Consider the following 17,819-nt stretch of genomic DNA (forward strand, 5'->3'; position numbering starts at 1 on the left):
ATGCTATAAAATACATAACTTCAGGTTATCCTGGTTTTTGTATGGAATCGGTATTTACCTGGAAAATTGACATCATAAATAAAGTCCACGCAAACAAAGTTTCGAACCTTATGTTCGCTAGCATCAGTAGTTCTTTAGACATATTAAAGTTCTTAGTGACTTAAAAAGAAATTATACAAGATAGACGTGTTGCAAACGATTTATATAAAAAAAAACCCAGCGTTCACATCACAAGCTGCCTCGAGAGGCAATAGCTCGGTACCCTTTCCTTTAATACGAAAATAACAATATTTAATTATTGCCTCAAGACAATACACAATCTGGATATAGGCAGCCTAATACGTGAACCCTTCGGCAAAGTTTGAGCGAAACGAGTCTATACTTCGTAAAAAAACAGGACAATGACAATCAAAGTTGTTGCCATGACAACAGTTGGATAAGGTCAAAGACCTTTGTCTTAATTAGATTATGGCTGAAGGTCGTGTGAGGCCCATAGCGAAGTACAGCAAAATTGCGCATTCTCGCGATGTCTACATAAAATGTCAAAGGTCAGAAACGTATGGAGTTGACCAGAACGAAACACGAGGTAGGTATATTATTATTTCTGCAATAGGCACTAATTATTAACACAAATATTTGGAACCTTACATAGTCTTTGACGGCGTAAGTTTGTACAATATTTAGGAACCTATGTATCAAATCGATTGGTAAGGCATGGCATTTTTATACCCAATAAAATTTCGTCAGTTTTTATCCCATGGGTTTCTTGCTTTGATTGGCAAATCAACGCAAGTAGTCTCGATCGAATGCCACCAGTGCGTGTCTCATAGCCATAACTAATCACCTATTAATATACATAAATTTATAAACCGCTTTTAAGAAACAAATAAAAATATGATTTAGCAACATTCCAATCACGTGCTCGCTAACTCAAATAAGTGCCTATTAGCTTGACAAGAATTCGTCGGGCGACTCGCGATTCGCAAATGAGGTCACTTTTGAAAGTAATTCTGTGTATATCTCAATGTTTACACTTCCTTCTTTATTACCACTCATAAAAAAAAACAAAAAAAACTTTGTTTACATCCCAAAGAAAGGGCGGGAAAGCCGGAAAATCGCGCTAAACTCTAGCGCAGTGACGAATATTTTCCTAAATTCGAGTCACACGTGATCAGTCTGATAAGGCTATAGAAAGCGTTAATTTCGTTTCGCACACACTACCACCGACGGCGGAATGTTTGCAAAATTGTGTAGACCAAAGATAAACAAGAGGTGAAACTGGGTGCTTTGCCAAGTCCAGCTTTCAGGGTCGCGGGCGTTCGAACTACGGTGAAATTGTTCCTCATAATGTGCTAAAAATATTCTTAATGTACACATTCGCCGTATCGCATCTAAGACTGCTACATGTTTATAAAAAATTGCCACTCACCTTTCAGTGATCGGCACGGCTTTCGACTTGAGCTCGTAGAACATAAAGTCCTGGTACTGCTGAGCAGCTGTCATCTCCTCCAGAGTTTTCTGGTCATCAACACTAAAATCTTTCGACAGGAACGATGCAAGATCGAAGCCCATGTCGATCCCGGATTCATCCATTTTTGAACGTAAAGCACTAACACAAACTTTATCACAATAAACGTTCGTTTCGATCAAATGCTAAATATCATATTCAAAAACTGAACGTGGCTATTTGTTGCGGGATAGGATGAATATCACAACAGCATCCATCCTCCCAGCTGTCTACTTGTTGCTATTGTATTATTGGTTATACATATTTTGACGTATGATAAAAGGAATGACTATTATACTACTAAAATGAATTCACCTTATGTACATTTGCAAAATTTGAATGATGTAGACTCTTTAATACATAGGGTTACACATGACATTACATTTTTAAAGATGGCAAATAAATACCAATTCATCAGGTGCAAATAAAGATTCTTTTAAGACTCTGATATGGGTTTTTTTCAAAAGACATGATTCTGCCTAGATCAAAATCTATTACTGTTAATGAAAAAGGATTATTAAATTCTGTTACTAGTAAACGTATAGTTTATACTACTTACTTATTTTTATAATGGCGACCCACAAACCACCTGAAAGTAGAGCCGTTCAAAAACCTGTTTAAAACATTTGCTTAATTCTTATAATTGAATATTATTTTTCTCTAATAATTCCTATATTTATAAAGAATTGCGAAAACTGTAAACAGTTAATATTTGTATCGATATAAAGGATTCCACTAATACGAACCAGCACAACAATTTTGTATTAAAATAATGTAACATTATACGGGGCATAAAAATGTCTGATGATAATTAAGAATAATAATTTAATCAAAAGTTTTTTGATAAAATAGGAGAACAAGGCTGTATAAAAATATATTCAAATATTTATTTCAAAGTACCTGTTTTCTACCATTTACTACCATGCATGATACAAAATTCTATAGTTATATCATAAATTTCTGTACTGGCAACGCCATATTTCCCCAAAAATAACAGTGCTTCGTGCTTCCATTTTTATTTACCGGAATAAAACTCCGGAGATAAATATTAAATAATACTAGAAAATACATAAAAACAGTAAAAATGTCGAAAGCTCACCCTCCAGAATTGAAGAAGTAAGTTTTATTTCGAATTCAGCGTGTATTTAGTGCCAATGATGTAGCGTCTTACGCACGCCATTACGATAACCTAAACAGCATTTTGTTTATTACTTATTTTCGTATAAATATAGTTGAAAAATCTATGCACAGAAGTAAATCCTCTCTTATATTTTTCATTGAAATATTTTGTTGTTAATTTTCAGGTTTATGGACAAGAAACTTTCAATAAAATTGAACGCCGGGCGAGCAGTCACTGGTGTTCTACGAGGATTTGATCCCTTTATGAATTTAGTGTTGGATGAATCTGTAGAAGAATGCAAAGATGGACAAAGGAATAACATCGGCATGGTGGTAGGTGATCACACTTTGAGATATTCAGTATATTGACAACAGTTTTTCTGTCTGTTTTGAGGAAAGACTTCGTTTATCCATTCGGGTCTACCAGCTTTTGCTTGCGAGGATTTTGCGCTATCCAAAAATTCCTCAGCTAGAAGCCTAACAATGTAGTTCAATAAAGTAGGTTTTTAATGTCACTTTGCTGACAATGCCTAAGAAGTTATAAATTATATCTAGTTGCAAAGAGGTTATGATGAGACACATATAAATAAGCAACTGACGTGCCCTGGCATTGATCAGACTACTTCAATACCAATGTGTCTATTAGATATGTTTGTTATGAACTACGAGCCCAATTGCAAGGCTATTGTTTTGTTCTACACAATAATTATGAGTGTGATTGTTCAGTTAATAATCAGTAACTCTAAATTATACACAAACCTCATGCTTTCAATTTATGAGTTGACCGATTGTCCCAGAGGGCAATGATATAAACAAAATTACCCTTTTTACATTCTTATTCTGTCACTAGCTGACCCACGCAACCTCACTTGCATCACGTAAGAGAGAATGGGTGAACCTTTTCTCTGTTTTGTAACATTTTTTACTGGTACTCTGCTCCTAGTAGTCGTAGCGAGATAATATATAGCCTTCCTCGATAAATGGGATTAAATTAGACCAGTAGTTTCTGAGACTAGCGCGTTCAAACAAACAATCAAACTCTTCAGCTTTATAATATATTCTGTCATGTTAACGACTCACTGTAATGATACCTATACAGTTGTTGACAAGAACTTGACTTCAATTGCGTTATCCCTCCCTCAACTCAAGACCTTTTTGCATTTAACTATTCTTTTGCTTAATACATTTTTTTTTTATTTTCAGGTGATCAGAGGAAACAGCATTGTGATGCTTGAGTCATTAGATAGAATATAGTAATTAATTTCATTCCTTAATTTAAGATAACATAGGAAAATTTAACAGCAAGTGATTGATAAAAGCAGTATTTTTTACTGTGAACAGCCAAATACACCACACTAAAGAAATTGTGACAATCCACATTCAAAATTTGTGTTGTTTAAATGTCGAGTTTGATTTCAATGATCAATGTAAACTATGTTGAGGATGAAAAAAAAACTTGTAAATTTTTGTATTGTGTAATAATAAGTGTGGGAAATTAAATAATTTAAGCTAAGGTGGAAATTCTCTCATTTTTTATTGAATCCTGTGTAGTATTTGGCAGTTGTGTATGCAAGTCCTGATAATTAAGCTTTAAAAGTGCTATTATTTCTTAGTCTTAAAATGTAGCCCGGAGTTAACACATGCCGGAGATTAGCAATGGGCTCATGTGTCTTTTCACATGGGGCCACAGTGACCTAACCCTGAAGTAGGCATAATTACAAAATGCCATCTATTAACAATTGTTGAAACCAGTGTTGGGTTTATTGGGTTTTGCTTATGATATCTTTCCATCTTAGATATCTTTTCAATAATTTCCAGTAAATTACTCAACTTTTGAAATATTGGAGGTTGAAAAGAGACACTGCATTAGGAATCATTGCATCAGGAGGTGGTGGGTTTGGTACTCTGGTTGTGCTTTGTGTCTATTTGTATGTTTATTAAAAGTCCATGCGACACAAGAGCAACTCTTAATGCGGGATTTGTATTTAAAAAGAAAAAAACAAGTGAGGCTGCTTTACACCTATGGCTTACTATATTAACTAACAAATAAAAAAAAACTACTACTCGTTACTGGTGGTCCTGTATGACAAGATGTATGGATCTAAGTAAGACAGTGGAAGATTATAGGGATTTTACCAAGTGGCGTTCTTTAGTCTCTGTCTACTGTGGTTCCGAAACACAAGAACTCGATATGTTTAAGATGGTCACCCATCTACAGAACAATCTCGGCAAGCGTAGCTTAACCTCAGAGGCTGTTGTTAACTAAGTCACGAGCAATTCATGTTATGTATGTACCTACGTGAATTGACGTAACGTACGTAAAAAAGGAAAAACAAAACGCAGCTTAGTACAAGTTTATTCATCAGGCCACACTATACTCTCAATCCAGGGCACATAGTAAGATACCTTGGTGTACATGCCAGCATTCCCTTCCATTCCACAGCTTATCCCGTATGACGTCACACCAATCACGAAGTACATGCACTCGCCGATGTCGAGATGTAATGGTCCACCACTATCGCCCTGGAAGATATTAAAAATGGTATCAAATTCGTGCTTTAAAAAAATAGTGTGTATTAGTAATCCACTAGGCTTGCGGATGGAGATAAAAATTCTGAGACTGTCACGACTAATTCTTAAGTTATTGTGTGCTACAAAAATGTTTATCACTTGCTAAAACGGTGTAGAAGGAACCTTTAATTTTTACGTGGCTATTGCATCAGGGGTTATAAATATGGGACTCCCTCTCAGAAGGGCGGGTAACTTCTAACTACCGAAGCATGTACCGCAAGCCGCATACCACGCGGTTGCCCCAATTAAGGGGTCCCTCACAGTGGCTCAGTAAATAGCAGCTAACAGCCTAGATATTGAAACATTTCACGGAAGGGAACTGCGTGTGTGGTGAATGGAACACAATGCCTCCCATTTTGGGAGAACGTCTTTGCCCCATAATAGCTCATAATATTTGGTAAATTTACTGCCTCTGTTATAGTGATGCAGGCGAATGCTGATCATGAGGTCGCGGGTTAGATTACTGGGTCGGGCTTTTTTATTCTATAGACTCTTGCCCGTAGTACATGAGAGTGCCATTGTTTACATCGAAACGAGAGTGTTCCATAACCCTCTGCTCTAATCTTAGGGTATAACAGTCGTACACATTACTTATGTATGTTAGTATTTTACGTATTACGGTAAACATTTAAATTAATTACCTCGCAAGTGTCGCCACTTGTTTCTCTCTCCCCAAAACACATTTGAGTTTGATTGTCGTAGCCGTTCTTGAGGTTACGATGTGGAGGGTACAAAGTAGAACATTCTTCGTCCTCAAACTTATTTATCTGAATCTATAAAAATAATAAGTTTCAGGGCTAGATCCACAGTTTACATATAAATGATAACCTCACTTTTACTGCCAGCAAAGGTAAAAAAAAATGTCCCGATGGCAGCAATTTACATCAGATAACACCTTGTAAGACCGTATCCAGAAGGGGCGAATTCGTTGTCGCGTGCTACCGAGAAACCAGGCGTCGATACCTACATAGTCAAGATTCGCGCGAGTTAAAATTCGAGAGAAAAAATCGCGGTGAATTCGCCTGTAGAGGCCTCGAGCTGCTTCTTCTTGTCCATAACTTATCGACGCGGCTAACGGAAGTTAAAGTTCATAACATTCTCTATTTATTTTTAGCACAGAATGCTATGACAAATGTCTTAATGGTAGGTACCTATTGAGAAGTTCAAGACTATAAACTCAGAAGCCACGCCCCGAGCTTAGTGACATACGTACCACTTGTAAATGGTCTGCTAAGTCCGCTTTAGGTCCAAGACGACCCCATCCTGGTGCTGAAGCCCACTTACCTAGAGGTAAATTATCAAATTTGCCCCGCTCGTTCAGGCACGCAGGCATAAGTGCTTTACTAAAATTTATTCTGTAACAAGGGAAACGATTGAATAGGCTAAAAAATGTACGATACTATGGACTCTATTCCTGCCATTCCTGGTTTCTGAGGTTCATTTAGTGGTAGTTTATCTATTCAAACTGTAATGTTTATGTCAGTTTGAACGTTATTGAATATAGGTACCTATAAACTACCGCTAAATGTAGGTAGGTACCTCATAAACCGGGGCCGCGGGGGCAAGAGGTTTGCTTCGGTTGTTTATAATTTTTCTTTTCAGATCTTACCTTCCCAACTTTGATAGTTATCACAATATTGGTGTTTTGTTATGACCACAATTTTATAGAGATTTATTATTTATGGACTGGTTTGAATATGTATTTAATTATAAGACGAAATCCATCACAATCGGCATGAGAATTTGGTATTTATGAATGTAAAAGATCAAATCACAAACGTACTAACTACTCTCATTTTGCATCTTGCAGTTAGATCAACAAGCTATTTGACTTCTTAGTAAGTAGCTATTACCCCCCGTTCAATGAGATCTCGGCCAAACAAAAGAAAGGTTTAGCATGTTGCTACCGCTCAGTGTAAATCATAGAGAAGAAAAGAAAAATTTGATCATGTTACGACTCTCATACGTTGAAGGAAAACATCGTGATGAAACCTTGCATGTAAGTATAAAAGTTCTATAACACATTCCTTGAGGGATGCAAAGTACCCAACCAGCGTGGAGGATTCAATGTCTTACCTTCCCTCGTCCGGGAGGAGACCTTTGCCCAGCAGTGGGGCGGTCATGGGTTAAAAATAAGGAAGATTTCAGAGAAGACTAGTTTATACCTGCACTGTAGTGTAGATACACTTACTCGGTTTCCGTTTTAAGAAGAGCGATGTCGTGGTACTTGGCAGGTGCCGCGTAAAGTGGATGTTTTATGATAGATGCTATTTTGTAAACCCTCCAGTATTTGCTCAATTCTTCTCGTTTGAGTATTCCTAGGCCAGCGTATGTTACGCTACCTCTGAAAAAAAGTAATAAGTTATAAAACGTGTTATGACATTCGTCAATGGTAAAATGCAGGTGCTATTTTATTCGTGTGTGGTCGCTCCAACACTGCCAGTGCATGGGAGACCGTGGGTTCGATTCCCACACGGAATAATTATTTGCACGATCTACAAATAGTTGTTTCGGGTAAGGTTGTACTTTATGTCCGTGGTTTGTAAAAGTCCCCGCGACCCAAGAGCGATTCCTAGTGCGGGAGTTGTCTTTAAAATAGAAATATGGAATAAATCCTCTCGGCACCGAAGATTTGCCATGAAATTATTAAATATTGACCTCCGTGCGTCGATTTAACTTTTACTGGTTGAATCGAATAAATACTAACCCACAGGTATAAGCGATTGAAAAAATTAAGAGTGTGTTTGTACGTGATGGCAACACATAGCATTAATAGGGTCTCAGCACACATATGGGATCGGAAAGGGAACGTCACCGTATCGCCTCGAGCCGTTCAGAATGGTTTGTATTAAACTCCCTACTGCAACGCACACTAATCGGAATAATAACGTAATCGCCTCGCCTCGGAACAGGCTCCGAACTTGAATTCCCGCGCTTACGGCTCATCGTCCCCGCGCTTACGTCTCTCCGTCCCCGCGCTTACGTCTCTCCGTACCCGAGCTCACATCTCTTCGTCCACCCTTTCCCCTTTCCCCTCCCGCGACTTGCCTGCTAAAGACGCCGCCATTCGCAAGGAGTATTTCATTCGTGTTGCGCGTATGTTTTATTTAAAATTTTAAGTTCGATTCAAACACAAAATAACGATGCAAAGGGAGAAACTTATTGAAGAAGTGAGAAAATATCCATAAGCGAGGCGTAAGCGCGGTGTCGCCTAGCCGTAGCCGAGTTGACGTACAGGCGCTGCTGATACGCTTTCGTTACGTGCATACGGTAGGTTGACGCCTGGTTGACAGCGAGGCGAAAGGCGTTACGGTTACGATCCCTTTCCGATCCCATATGTGTGCTGAGACCCATAACGTCCTGGGCAGCTGTCTGGTTTCAAGGAGACCGGCTAGAAAGATAACAATGAAACAAACTTACATTTTGGGCGCTGACGAACAGTGCGCTGCTGTCAGGATAAACCATTCACTTATCACCGTACCTCCACATAACCACTGAGCTGAATCACGATCTTTACCATACCCGAGAAGCGCCTAAACAAGAAAACATAATATTCTTATCATCAGACTAGTCTTTTTCCAACTATGTTGGAGTCGGCTTCCAGGCTCACCCGATGCAAAAGTACCTACAAGTATTTTATATTAAGCGTCTGCTTATTGGACCTCCACAACCCAATTACCTGAGTTAAAATACGATACCCCTCGGTAAGACTATTCATAAAACTACACCTTGTCTGTATAGGTAGGTACTACAGAACTTCATAATATTGTGTTTTTGTATTAATTTTTCAACCCTGTTTGACTAAATGTAGGTACCAATGGATCTGAATCAAGTGAAATAAGTTTAAGCCAAGCAGTAATGTCAAGAGGAATAATACAATGGCCGTGCAGCTTTGTAGGGATCGTAGCAAGCGACGATTTTTAGTCTCGGTCCACTCCTCTGGGAAAAAGACGGGATTTTATGTATCTATGTGAGTGAATGTATAAAATGTTTGTTACCATGTGTGGAAACTGATTTTTTTTAGCAGGAACACCAATATAGACGGGTGTTAAAGAAGTGATTTGTATGTTATCACATTGATCCACGTCGTTCCAATCTTGCCAGTATTTTTTACGATTTTCCCCGCGGCACGGGTACGGCAGCGTCCTGAAGTACTCCAAACATTCTTGGAGAGAAGAACATTTCAGTTAGTAAATTAATAATAATAATAATAAATAAATGTTATTGGACAACTCACACACGGTCATTTGATTCCAAACTAAGCAGAGCTTGTACTATGGTAACCAAATAAGTGATAAACATACTTATATACTTCTAAATACATACTTATATAGATAAATTGACATCCAGGTTCAGAACAAATACTCGTGCTTATCACACAAAGATTTGTCCCGGGTGGGATTCAAACCCACCACACGCGGCGCTACGGCACTGCGCCAAACGTGCAGTTACCCATTTATTGTTAACCCATTATTAAATTAAAATTTTATTTCTAAGCCCCCAAGCCGCAATTGGCCGGCGTGGTGGACTCATTACGGGAGGTGACCCTTGTCCAGCAGTGGAACAGTGATGGGAAAAATAAAATTTCTCTGATTTTTTATTGGGGGAAAGGTAAATGTTACCATAATCTATACTAATATTATAAAGCTGAAGAGTTTGTTTGTTTGTTTGATTGTTTGTTTGTTTGTTTGTTTGTTTGTTTGAACGCGCTAATCTCAGGAACTACTGGTCCGATTTGAAAAATTCGTTCAGTGTTAGATAGCCCAATTGTCGAGGAAGGCTTTAGGTTATATAACATCACGCTACAGTCATTAGGAGCGGAGTAGCAACGAAAAATGTTACAAAAACGGGGAAAATGTTGACTCATTCTCTTAAGTGACGCAAGCGAAGTTGCGCGGGTCAGCTAGTAAAAAATAAATGTACTTACTAGTCCAAGATATTGACCCAGCTCTTTTGTAATAAGCGCCATAGACAAACGCAGCGTAATTTCTCATCCTTAAAACATAAACGTAATTAGTAAATACATTGTGGAAATTGTGAAACCTCTGATCGCAACTTTGTACGCGTTAAAAGATTGTGAGAATGTATCCTATGTGTTAAAACAGGCTAAAAACTATCTAGGTATGTACCAAGTTTCAGCAAAATGTATTACAACGTGAAGTACTTAAAACATTCCTACAAACTTCGCACACGCTTTTTTTTCTCTCCAAAAAAAGCCGTTCCGGTTATTTAAATACAATTTTACAAAAAAAATTCTGGTCTGGAACTGTTCCTAAGAACGCACAATAGAAAGTGAGTGTAAAGGTGCCTAATAGTGAAGATCCTTGCTTACGTTTCGTCGTTGTCAACATCACAATCCGTGCAGCAAACTATTGGTTCGCCATCAGGTTTGTAAGAGCATATCGGGGGCATATAATAGCCTTTAAATCCAGCATCCAGCTGAAATACAAACAGCACATCAAATTCTCGCACGTGTAAAAAGCTTGATATTTGGGTACGTTACGAGCTCACTGATAGAAACCTAATGAACTGTGTACCTACTCATTTGTGGTTCTTGAAGCCAAAGAGATTTTATTACAAGTTCATATATACCAAAATGCGAAAAAAAAAATTCCCCGACCTAATACATACCTACCATAATGCAAAAAGACTTTTTCCCCGACCTAATATTTTAACTTCATTACTGAGTTTTAAAAGAGCCAGGTTAATACACTTACAGTTGTTTTAATCATAGCAGCACTTTGACATTTGTATAAACTGACACAAGTTCCGGGATAGTTGGAGACTATCTTCTTCACATTGCAAGGAGATCCTGTAAAATAAATCACTTTTACCGATTTAACCTAGTTGACCGAATGGTCTAAGAATGCACCTACCACGCATGTGGTGTAGTTGGAACCCGAGGCAATACACTAACTAATCTCCAGTGTGTATTAATTATCCCATGTTCCAACGATGAAGGAAAACATCGTGATGCAATCTTGCATGTCTTTGAGTTCTTTAACACAGTCCTTGAAGGAATTTAAAGTCCCCAACCCGTACTTATCCAGCGTGGTGGAATTAATTTAATCCCTCCCACACTCCGGGAGGAGACCCTTGCCCAGCATGGGTAAAATTTATTATTATTTATTAAGTACTATAAGTACTTCAATATGCTCTCCACGAAAGATTGAACAAATATTTGAGTCGTTGGCCAAATGTGTAGAGCGATTTTACAAACCTTCGGGTAAATTAAGTTCCTCACAAACTATCACGGCAAATAAATAAACTAGTATAACATTGAATAACCACATTTTTCAAAAACGTTTGAGTCAAAACACGATCACGTACTGAGATGGGGTTAAGGAAGTGTTATTTAGAAATATTTTGAAACCGGTTGAACGTATGATCAAGGTTTCTATGCGTCTCCTTTATTGTTAAATGATGAGTAGGTACCTAATTATATCTGGCGTTCACGTGTCTCACGTGTTGGTACTGGTTTTCTCCAAGAATTGCAATTTTCGAAACAACAACGCCCCGAAAACTGCAAAGTCAAATGGAAATTTATAAAAAATGTTTATAGTTTTTGAGTTCATTAAAAATAACGTTCAAATTACATATGTGTTTAAAATATGTAAATATGTGTAAAACTTTTTGTTAAGAATAAATATTTACTACCGCCTGATTTAAAAGCTATTATTTCCTGCGACAACTTATTGCTCATAAACTTCTTTCAGGCGTTACCTGAGTGCTTCCGAAATATCATTTTTTAACTTACCTACGAAACAGTTTTTAAAGATAGCATGACAGGATTGGGAATTGGTGTAGAAATAAAAATGACTAAGTACATTTATCAAGTGCATTTAAAAAAATCTAGTTCTTATCACACACCTATGCAGCGAATGTTAAGCTAAATTAAATAATAACTTTTTAAATTACCCGAGGACGGCGATGCGGATATATTTTATGATGCCTTATTTTAATTTTATTTATATTTAATTCCTTTATTTTTTTTTCTTTTTTTGTACATATAAAGTTATTATTTAATGTATTTATTTAATGCTTAGTTTTAATTATTATTGTTAAAATAGATTATTAATTAATGTAACAATAAAAAATTTGGGGCCTAATAAATACTTTTTAAATTACATAAAACTCAATTAAAATAATATATATACCTACTATCCAAATATCTAATTAAAAAATAAATGAAGGAGTGAACAAACTAATGACGCTGATTGACCAAATTTTCTAGATAATTATTTTTTATTTGAATAGTTAATAAATACCATTTATGCATTCGACAACACAGACATTAAAAGTATTTTTAAAATGTCTATATTTTACAAAGGAAACTTGTTAAAATGTCAGACAATAAAAAAACAGCCGACATTTTGATTAACGTCGTCAAATGTCATCAAAAATTGAATTCTATAAAAAAAGTATCAATTTTAACAATCATATTCATATTTAAAATGGATTCGTTGTCATTACACAATTATTTTTATTTAAATATCTAACCGGCGGCCTTGGATAACTTTGAAATAATTACCAAAATCACTTCCTAGCTTTTAAAGATTATTGTAAAGGTACAATAGAAACAAATTGATTGTAATGTGACGTATCGATGACGTCATGAGACGTGTTTTTTTTTAGTTAAAGTCCAAAGTCATTCTGTTTAGCTATTGTTAATCTAGCAAGAAGTGGTTTACATTAAAAGTAGTTTTTTAGATCGTTTTAGTTCTGTGGTGAAATGGTAGAACCTTTTGGGTCCAGATTAGCATGGCGAATAGTCATTATACGCTGAAAATATTCGAAGTAAAAGGTCCGTTTGAGATCTGGGTTCCTAAATTCCCTAGTTAATAGGTAGGTCTTGCGTTGACAAAGAGGGAGATTCACTAAAGCCTATCACAATCAAGCGAACTATTTTTGTCAAATCCAAATGTTTGGGAGGAGACCATGCCCTGCAGTGGGACAGTAATGGGTTAAAAAAAATGTCACAAAGAGGATGTAACTGTTCTGTATATAAATAAATAAAATAAACTATGGATATAATGTGCGCCGGGACATAGCACTGCTCAACAAAACCAACCGATACTACAGAACCATATTATAACATTATTTAGACTGTAATAAGAAAAACTACGTTGTTACGACGTTATAAAGTTTTTTCGTTAACAATGAAGCGTTATTCGTAAGTAAGCATGTAAGTGCTACTTAAAATAACTTTGAAAAAAAGCACTTTTACGGATTTTATAACGATTTCTTTTAACGTTAGTTTCCTACTTTATGCTAAACTAGTTTACGCCCGTTTTATTATATACACTTTTCATGTATGGCCTATGTATGGCCTTGCCAGCTTTATGTTGGCTTATTTGCACATAGGGTACAGGTAGGGTACATCTTACTGAGGTAATCTCCGAGTTTTAGAAGCAATTCTTGTAGATGTTAGGTCTCTTATCTGCACTTGGACAACTCTAATGGACTTGAATTCCAGACCTACTTTAATAACGGCCTGCGTTGTGCAGTGGTTAAGGTGGTCGCCTCTCGTAGAGCGTCGTGGGGTTGTGGGTTCGTTTCCACCCGGAAAAAAATTGTATGAATACTTGTTTCGTATCCAGATACACTTTGTGTCCGTAGTTTGTAAATTGTTGAAGTCCCAATGAAACAAGAGGAATTCTTAGTGCGGGAGTGGTTTTAATTATAAAAAGCCCAGCATTGAACAGTACAGTAACTAGCTTACTCGCGCAACTTCGCTTGCGTCACATAAGAGAGAGTGGGTCATAATTTACCCCGTTTTTGTAACATTTTTTACTGGTACTCTGCTCATATTGGTCGTAGCGTGATTATATTATAGCCTTTCCTCGATAAATGGGCTATCTAACACTGGAAGAATTTTTCAAATCGGACCAGTAGTTCCTGAGACAATCGCGTACAAACAAACAAACTCTTCAGCTTTATAATATTAGTATAGATTAGTATAACTTCACTTAAGTCGTAAGTGTTTTTGAGAATGTTGACAAAGAACAGACTGGCTGGAGCCTTTAATAGTCTTGTTAATTAAAGTATAATCGTAAAATATCAATTCAGTCAAGGAAGCCGTATCATATATTATTTCAACGCGTTATCTTCTTGCTTGTGTAATAAAATGGTAGTTCTTTTAAAAATAAAGGCATCAGTTTTATTTTGTCTTGCTTTGAACAAAACTTCCGCACTAAGGAAGAATACTGAACTTCACAATATTTGTAGGGTTTTTTATTTTCTTATATGTCCACATCTTGAATTAAAATCAAAACCATTTATCTCATCCTCTGTTGTAGTGCCAAAAATTAATCCCATCCACAGAGTAGCCTCGGCAAGCGTAGCTTAACCTCAGAGATTGATCCGCGCGGCTTTTGTTAACTAGGCCATGAGTTCTTACGATATTCTATAAGAATAAACAATAACTAATGTAGTTTATACAGATTGCTTTCAGTTTTTTTTTAAAGACAACTCTCGTACTAAGAACTGCTCTTGTGTCGCGGGGACTTTTACAAACATACAAGCAATGGACACAAAGCACAACAAAGCGCAAACAATTATTTGTGGACCGCACAAATAATTGTCCCGCGTGGGAATCGAACCCACGACCTACCGACGCAATGGTTGCGGCGTGGTGACCTAAACCACTGCGCCACGGAGGCAGTTTTTATTTGTCTTTATAAGTGTTTCAAAGTAAAATAAATTTAACTTTGAATCAAGATATCATCCAGATAATTAAACCAGACGTTAAGGGTTTATTTTTTTTTCTTTTTCTCTTAGTACAAATAAAACAAGTGCAAGCGAGACGGAATTACGCGTAGGATTTCCCCATGCGTAAGTAATCTTGTCAAGTGGCTCTACTGAGTATATTATTATGTAAGGGAACCTGTTGTACCTAGGCCGGTTTTTTAGAAATATATTTTTTATTGTGATTTGACGTGCAGCACACAAATCATATTTGCATATTTTGAAATGTCAATTATTTGGGTACTCACCAAAAAAATATCAGAAATGTATATTTAATACTTACATAATATTTTTAAATTTAGAAAAAAATGGGAAATGTGGCCAAGGTACAACATACCCTATGTACCTAGGCCAGTGGTACGTTGTACCTAGGACACATTGAAATTTGTGGGTAATTTAAGCAAATTATCAAGTTTTGTTAACTAAAATCATTTTATTTGATTTATTTCAGTACACAGTATTATTACAGTATACAGTATTTAACAAAACATTTTAAAAATTCTCAAATGATCAACATTTAGAAATGATCAAATTTAAAATAATATTCATAGCTATCTTTATGCTTTTCAAACAAAATATTTAAACAAAAACAACTAACTTTTTGCCACCGTTTCGTTACATCACATCGCTGCGCCTGCCAAACTCCATATGTGTATTTTAATGTTAAAAAAAATGAATCCTGTGTCCCAAAAAAAAAAAAGTTTTCCAAAATCTCACAAAAGACACATGTGGAACTTGGCAGGCGCAGCGACGATATCACATAATATAATATAGCAAATCAATATACCTATATAGCATAGCAAATGGAAAACAAAATATTGAAACAATTATCTTTACCTATATATAAATTATTTTTTCTCTCTTAAATTTTAATCAGTCATTTGGACTAGCTATTATAAAAACACTATCAATAATGTAGATATATTATTCAGCCTTAAGCATTTAGTAGAAATCCCAGTACTTCTGTATCTCTGGAACATAATTAATTTCTCTGTTCTTGTTAACTTTTTGCGGGGTTTTAATTTTTTCGACAATGTCACTCATCGGGTACAGATTTAAATCCTCCTTTTCAGGCCATTTCCAGTTTTTAAGTGACTTTTGCATCGATTTCTGTAATAATAAAGATATTTAATTAGGAATATTATTACGTAAATGTGAAATAATTTAATAAAATATTCTCCTGGCCAAAGTACAACATCCAGGTTGTACCTTGGCCACTGGCCAAGGTACAGCTGATCGACAGTGACCGAGGTACAACACTACTCCAACTTCACTAAAACGGTGGATTTTATATAGTTTAGAGTTAAGTGTCTCGTAAGTTTTTTATTGTGTTGAGACTTGTAAAATCAAAGAACCGATAGCATATAACAGTTAAGTGACTATTAGAAAACTTTTAAAACTATTAGACTTCAAAATATATTAGAAATACTTACTTTTTCACACAAAAAAGTTTCAGCGTCGATAACACCAAACACCGGCTTAATGGCGGTATGCGACTAACTACACATTTAATAGTCTGTAGTGACGTATCGAATACTATAAACAGTAGAATTTAGTATCGCGCGAATATATGAAAACGAGCCCAGTGGCCTAGGTACACATAGTGCCAAGGTACAACAGGTTCCCCTACTATTTTTTGTTTTCTTCAGAGTTCCTTTATCAAGTAACACGTCTATAGTATGAAGTAGAATAAAGTAGTAAAATTCACTTTCCTGACGTAAATAGAAACGCCGGATGAGGACGCATTAAAGCAAGGGCTAATTTCTTCTTGGATATTAGCGTTCCACTGCCGAGCAAGGGTTTGCCAGAATTAGGTAGGGGTTAAGCCTCAAGTCCACCACGACGGGATTTTGCATTTCTTCAAGAACCCCTAGGCAAGCAAGGTTTTATCACGATATTTTCCCACTGCTGGGCAAGGGTCTCTTCCCGTAATGAGGGAGGGATTCGGCCTTAAATCTACCACCTTTAATCTATTGCAGACCAATAAGTAATTTTCTGAAGAACTTTCAGGCATGCAAGGTTGCATCACGATGTTTTCCTTCAAGGTTAGAACTTTGAAAAGTCATTAAGAGTGTTGTATCGGGTTCAAACCCTCGACCGCCTTCGTGGAATAAGCCTACTTCGAGCTCGAAAATCATTGCTGTTATAACCTTAACACCGATAACATTTCGGTAACCAGGCCTTGCTTACATAATTAACATAATGACATGTATGCATACGGAACCATCTTTCATAACACGTCAAACACTTACACTCCAATAAATAAGTGCCGTTGACACAGAAACCAGTTTGTTAGTTCTCGTATCAAAACTGGCGGCCATTTTTTTTCATTTTTGTATTATTTTTCCCGTAATTATGGACAGTGGACAGTAATTTTTGATATTGGCAAATCTTTACAGCGAGATGTGTTTTTGATTGCATGTTATGTAACTGTTTGGTCTATATTTGCAACGTCCATTGCTAGTGGTGAAACAATAGTAACGTTCTAACCGAAATAAAACTAGCATACGGTGCAATCTGAGCGTGTCTATAATGTTTAAATTTGTGCAAAATACACATTCTCTATTCCATCACTCATATGCTGATGATGATGATGTCGTCCTAAGTGATTTCGGCTCCGGCGGCCAGTTTCATTGAAACCAGCCAACTGCGCAGGACTTTGTTTATAGTGGCCAAGTATGTGCACAATATACAGACACGCTCTCTTTTCCTTTACAGGACAGGACTAGGGAAATGTCCGGCGCGGGACCGACGGCTTTACGTGCTCTCCGAGGCACGGAGGTCTTGGACCTCAACTTCCTAACTCCGGGCAATCTCTGAGGATTTTTTAACAGAAAACTCAGTTCTGACTGGTCTGGTGGGATAGTATCTGACT

General features: G+C 36.7%; 3 protein-coding genes across 4 annotated transcripts in view; 1 reads left to right on the plus strand and 2 right to left on the minus strand.

Annotated features, from left to right (window-relative positions):
- Positions 1-1,780, minus strand: part of Mitf (transcription factor Mitf) — a 157,690-nt gene extending 155,910 nt beyond the window's left edge. For both annotated transcript variants that reach the window (XM_076130840.1, XM_076130839.1), the window contains exon 1: positions 1,430-1,780. In XM_076130840.1, coding sequence (XP_075986955.1) covers positions 1,430-1,593 — 164 coding nt within the window. In that variant the 5' untranslated portion in view covers positions 1,594-1,780. The remainder of the gene's footprint in view (positions 1-1,429) is intronic.
- A 690-nt stretch (positions 1,781-2,470) lies between these two features.
- Positions 2,471-4,139, plus strand: SNRPG (small nuclear ribonucleoprotein G). The gene is made up of 3 exons (XM_076131018.1): positions 2,471-2,623; positions 2,812-2,959; positions 3,830-4,139. Exons 1-3 carry the CDS (start codon positions 2,592-2,594, stop codon positions 3,878-3,880), a joined length of 231 nt encoding a protein of 76 aa, XP_075987133.1. The 5' UTR covers positions 2,471-2,591; the 3' UTR covers positions 3,881-4,139.
- An 827-nt stretch (positions 4,140-4,966) lies between these two features.
- Positions 4,967-11,589, minus strand: LOC142983993 (granzyme-like protein 1). The gene is made up of 10 exons (XM_076131256.1): positions 11,418-11,589; positions 10,915-11,009; positions 10,530-10,636; positions 10,125-10,192; positions 9,196-9,362; positions 8,618-8,730; positions 7,389-7,541; positions 6,411-6,552; positions 5,839-5,970; positions 4,967-5,149 (listed from the first exon to the last, which is right to left on the minus strand). The coding sequence occupies exons 1-10, from the start codon at positions 11,488-11,490 to the stop codon at positions 4,982-4,984; spliced, it is 1,218 nt and encodes a 405-aa protein (XP_075987371.1). The 5' UTR covers positions 11,491-11,589; the 3' UTR covers positions 4,967-4,981.
- Positions 11,590-17,819: the final 6,230 nt, after the last annotated feature.

The sequence above is a fragment of the Anticarsia gemmatalis genome, chromosome 25 (assembly GCF_050436995.1).
Source record: "Anticarsia gemmatalis isolate Benzon Research Colony breed Stoneville strain chromosome 25, ilAntGemm2 primary, whole genome shotgun sequence".
NCBI classification, from domain to species: Eukaryota; Metazoa; Arthropoda; class Insecta; order Lepidoptera; family Erebidae; genus Anticarsia; species Anticarsia gemmatalis.